The 5411-nt window shown below is 44.0% G+C and overlaps 1 protein-coding gene across 1 annotated transcript; it reads right to left on the minus strand.

The window, feature by feature from the left end:
* Window positions 1–955: 955 nt before the first annotated feature.
* On the minus strand, window positions 956–5411 carry LOC121003903. Its single transcript, XM_040435844.1, has 2 exons — window positions 5301–5411; window positions 956–2109 (listed from the first exon to the last, which is right to left on the minus strand). The coding sequence occupies exons 1-2, from the start codon at window positions 5387–5389 to the stop codon at window positions 1161–1163; spliced, it is 1038 nt and encodes a 345-aa protein (XP_040291778.1). The 5' UTR covers window positions 5390–5411; the 3' UTR covers window positions 956–1160.

The following is a 5411-nucleotide window of genomic DNA, read 5'->3' on the forward strand; positions in this document are numbered from 1 at the left end:
CGCCGAATTGCCGCTGCTCCATTTTGTTGCTGAGACACTTAGTGTTCAAGACCCGAAGTAAAAATGATTATTAGTCGCTCCCCCAAAGAAATTTGATTGTGGCTTTTGATCACCAGTGGTACCCACAATTTACATTACCCAAATTTTTTGCACCAAATGATGTAAAAGTGCCTAAAAACTGGTCCTGTGCACTTAAAATAAAATCGCCACCTCGGCTCGTGGAGCCCAGTTACAAGCTGTTGAAGCTTTAAGTTCCTTGGTATAAGACAAGCTTAGATTTCAGTAACACTGAATATTATTAACAGGTCCCTCCAAATGAAAAACCTTATACAGTATATACCATCTAATAAAAATAGATGATGGTTTTTGAATCAGTTGTCTACAAGCCTACTCCAGTTCTGACAGCTTGCTTTAAAGGGTATTCAAGATACAAACATTTAGCTATCCAGCGTATAAGTGATAATCGCTGCACTCGTCTGTTTCTGTCAGTTCCATAGGCTTTAAATCAGGCATGCTCAACCTGCGGCCCTCCAGCTGTTGTAAAACTACAACTCCCACAATGCCCTGCTGTAGGTTGATAGCTGTAGGCTGTCCGAGAATGCTGGGAGTTGTAGTTTTGCAACAGCTGGAGGGCCGCAGGTTGAGCATGCCTGCTTTAAATGAAGCAGCATGGGTCATGCCTGTCGTTTCTCCATTCTGAGTCCTAGCAGCAGTCCTGTAGCTGGAGGAAACAGGGGGTCCTCAACAGTTTGCTAATTGGTGGTGGTACTAGAGGTCAGAACCCACCAGATCTAACAGTTGTCATCAAGTGGATAATTGATAAATGCTTTTGGCAGGAATAGCCATTTAAAGGAGTTATCAGAGCAATCCCTACCCTGGACGCTGCTTGTCTATACTTTACAAAAGTATGGCCAGATGGTTGCAAAGTCAGTTTCAATATAGAAATGGGCAGTCATTTTGCAAAAACCCCTTTAATATTGCACGTTATTTAATTAGTGTTGCTACATCTCTACTTGAATACTCAAAGCGAGAGGTCTTTGGTTTCTTGAGGACATCAGTTCAGTAACTCCAGGTTAGATAGTTGTTGGGATCTATGACAATGACACGGAGGGCAACTTTCATTATTCCATGTAAGAAAACTGCTCATATCTAGTTACGTCTTATCTTTCTGTAAGCATTTCAATGGGTCCTTTCTGGGGACAGTACCTATAGTAGCTAGCCATAGGTTTTGGATTAACACTGGACTTTATTCTGAAAGGATCAGCCCAAATGAGAACATCAAAGTTTCTTAAAGAGATCCTAAATGGATAGTGATCACTCTCATTTTCAATGGGTAGGTCTTCCAGATTGCACTGTATGCCTACACTATTTTGCTTCTTTTGTCGGTTGGCTTGTACTTTTTTATTAGATGTTCCTACAAAAGGTTCAGTATTTGTACCTTGATGGATCAGTCTTGGAGAAATTCCCATCACAGTTCCTACTGTCTGTTCAACCCTTGGGTGATATAACGTGTTTCTTCTTTCTTCCGTGATGTTTTGTCCTCCAGTACCTCCACGTTCTGAGTACGAGGAATGACTCCGGTCGTGATCATTTTCCGAATTTTCCCCTGCTGTGTACTTGTACAGGCCTTGAACACACGTTTCCTTGCTGGCTACAGGTGAAATGAAGTTATGTGATGAAAGTGCAGCTAAAGATTCAGGATGCCAAGCAACTGCTGAAAGTTTATACCCGACCCCAAGAACACTTCCATCATTTGAAGAGGTAGAATCGATTTTCATTCTTTTTGCTGGTACTTTAGTTTTTTTATACCTCATTGCATTTTCTGGACTGTCAGGAAAAATTGTTGGAATGGCTCCCTTCTTTAAAACAGTCATGAAGCCTCTTGTTTCATAGCTATCGGCTGTAAAGTGCCTTGAACAGACACGATATGCACCTTTTGTACCCTCGAGAATTTTTCGACTAAATTCCTCAAGGTCCCCAAAATCCTGTTGTGTTTGAATTAGCCATTTTCTGATGCTTTCCAGGTCCTTGGGAAATGCATGAATTATAATATCAGGGTCCTTCTTTTTCCAGGAATATGAGCATCCTTTAACAATACAGGATGGCATCCTATAAAGCAGAAGATCCCATTAATAAAGGTGATGTTTTAGGGTTCAGAATTCTAGAAAATATATAAACTGACAGCTTAAAAAAGGGCTGTGCCAAGATTTTAAACACTTATCTCTATGGGACTGCCAATGGGAAACCCATTCTGTTGTGGCAGTGTGCATGCTCCAGGCAGGCTTGAGCTACATAACAGTAAATTTCGGCAAAGCATGGTTGAAATTTAACTCAAAGTGACCCCATTCAAAGGTTATGGCAGTCTAAGGCCCCTTTCACACAAGCGTGACGGATTAGGTCGGATGCGTTCAGTGTGCGTTCAGTGAAACTCGCACCATTTTACAAGCAAGTTCAGTCACTTTTGTCTGCGATTGCGTTCAGTTGTTCAGTCTTTTTCGTGAGGGTGCAATGCGTTTTGATGCATTTTTTTTTTTACGTGAGTGATAAAAAACGGAAGGTTTACAAACAACATCTCTTAGCAACCATGCACTTGCTTGCGGATGCAATGCGTTTTTCACTGAAGCCCCATTCACTTCTATGGCCTCTTTCACACGGGCGTTGAGGGAAAATGCGCGATTTTTCCGCGCGAGTGAAAAACATTGTAATGTGTTTTGCACGCGCGTGAGAAAAATCGGCATGTTTGGTACCCAAACCCGAACTTCTTCACAGAAGTTTGGGTTTGGGTTAGGTATTGTGTAGATTGTATTATTTTCCCTTATAACATGGTTATAAGGGAAAATAATAGCATTCTGAATACAGAATGCATAGTACAATAGGGTTGGAGGGGTGTAAAAAATTTAACTCACCTTAATCCACTTGTTCGCGCAGCCCGGCTTCTCTTCTGTCTTCTTTCTTCAGGACCTGGGTAAAGGACCCGTGGTGACGTCACTGCGCTCATCACATGGTCCATCACATGATCCTTTACCATGGTGATGGATCATGTGACGGATCATGTGATGAGCGCAGTGACGTCATCACAGGTCCTTTACCCAGGTCCTGAAGAAAGAAGACAGAAGAGAAGCCTATTGTACTATGCATTCTGTATTCAGAATGCTATTATTTTCCCTTATAACCATGTTATAAGGAAAAATAATAATGATCGGGTCTCCATACCTTGCCACCGCCCTCTGCAGATGACCGCTACTTGATTAGTTCTTACCACAGGTTTATACAATTATGTGAACTATAAAGGTTTTAACAGTTACTTGTATCAACATGGATCTCTGAGGAAGCCAGTATTTGTACCGGCGATACGCGTTAGGATTGCTTGGCTCCCCTCACTGATGGGTTTGTGCTATTCCAATGTGCTACTACTGTGCTTCATGATAAGTATATTTCCTAGGATTTGCTGACACTTTATTGTCATCTGACATGGTTATTTATGCACTGTGGCACTTTAACTCTTCTCCCATGTGTGGGGTTTGCCTTGTCTATTCATGTTTTTAACTTGTCAATTGTCTGTTTGAATAAAATTATGCTTTATTTTTGGAGGTGCGGCTGTACTATGGTATTTCTTTCTCTGGTGTTTTTCATGGTTGTTTCTTGATACCAGGCCTGCACTCCTCTCATTACATATACATTTTCTTGGTGTGCCCCTCATTGTTTAGTTTTGTATTCCGGGTCTCCATCCCGATCGTCTCCTAGCAACCGTGTGTGAAAATCGCACCGCATCCGCACTTGCTTGCGGATGCTTGCGATTTTCACGCAGTCCCATTTACTTTTATGGGGCCTGCGTTGCGTGAAAAAAGCACAAAATAGAGCTTGCTGTGATTTTCACGCAACACACAAGTGATGCGTGAAAATCACGCTTATGTGCACAGCCCCATAGAAATGAATGGGTCCGGATTCAGTGCGGGTGCAATGCGTTCAACTCACACATTGCACCCACGCGGAAAACTCGCCCGTGTGAAAGGGGCCTATGGGGCCAGGGCTGCGTAAAAAACGCTGAATATAGAACATGCTGCGATTTTCACGCAACGCAGAAGTGATGCATGAAAAAAAAACGCTCATGTACACAGACCCATTGAAATGAATGGGGCCGGCTTCCGTCCGGGCGCAATGCGTTCACCCCACGCATAGCACCTGCGCAGAAAACTCGCACCGTGTGAAAGGGGCCTAAGGCCCCTTTCACACAAGCAAGTTTTCCGCGAGGGTGCAATGCGTGACGTGAACGCATAGCACCCGCATTGAATCCTGACCCAAAACGCATTGGAAAAAACTGAACTGAACGCAATCGCAGACAAAACTGACTGAACTTGCTGCAGGCAGCCTTTTGGTGTCCGTCTCCAAAGCGGAATGGAGACTGAACGGAGACAAACTGATACATTCTGAGCGGATCCTTTTCCATTTAGAATGCATTAGGGCAAAACTGATCCATTTTGGACCGCTTGTGAGAGCCCTGAACGGATCTCACAAACGGAAACCAAAACGCCAGTGTGAAAGTAGCATAAGAATTGGGCTTGGCTATTTCGATATTTGCCATAGACTTTAGATATAATGGCAGGGCATATGCTTGACTGTCGCTCCACTGAAAGTCACAGTTGTGCAGCTGGGGGTGGGACAGAGGACCTGGGTTCTCCATTCTAGTGATTGCCAGGGGTCCCAGAACTTGGATCCCCAACTAATTAACAATTATCACCCAATAATGTTACAGGCATAATCTGGAAAGATGGTGCACAATTTTTTTTTGCTACAATTAGTCTTCCTAATAAAGCTTTTCTATATTGGCCGTACACAGCGCCTATGCAGACCTATGTGTCTCCATGGTTACAGACTACAGCTAAAGCCTGTGTAGTCCCACTACTACTGCCTGTAATTTTTACAGCCAATTCGTACACCTGACTAAAAGCTGTGAGCCCCTTCATGTTTTATCACCAGCTACCAGGAAGAGGGACTAGAACATCAGAAAATGACCACCCATGTTACCACATCCTGGTCAGACTGGACTAGAAGCAAAGGGGGAGATTTCTCAAACCTAGAAGTAAAGCTGGGCAAGCAGCCTGCTCCCCACGTCCACTGTGTGTAATAAGCCTGCTCCCCACGTCCACTGTGTGTAAGCCTGCTCCCCACGTCCACTGTGTAAGCAGCAGGATCGAGGGCAGTATGTAATGATGAGAGCCCAGCAGTATTATCACCACTGCCAGCTGCATGGGCCTTCTCCTACCACAGACAGAAGGAGGCACAGTGCTCCTGACAATTACCTGCAGCTCGTCGCTCTCTCCCCACGTTCCCTGCTGACTAGGAACCAATGACAAGGTGCACTTGTACCATACCGGATGTCAGGCAGCATGCACACCCGGAAGTCACTTGCA

Source organism: Bufo bufo, chromosome 6, assembly GCF_905171765.1.
Source record: "Bufo bufo chromosome 6, aBufBuf1.1, whole genome shotgun sequence".
Lineage (NCBI taxonomy): Eukaryota > Metazoa > Chordata > Amphibia > Anura > Bufonidae > Bufo > Bufo bufo.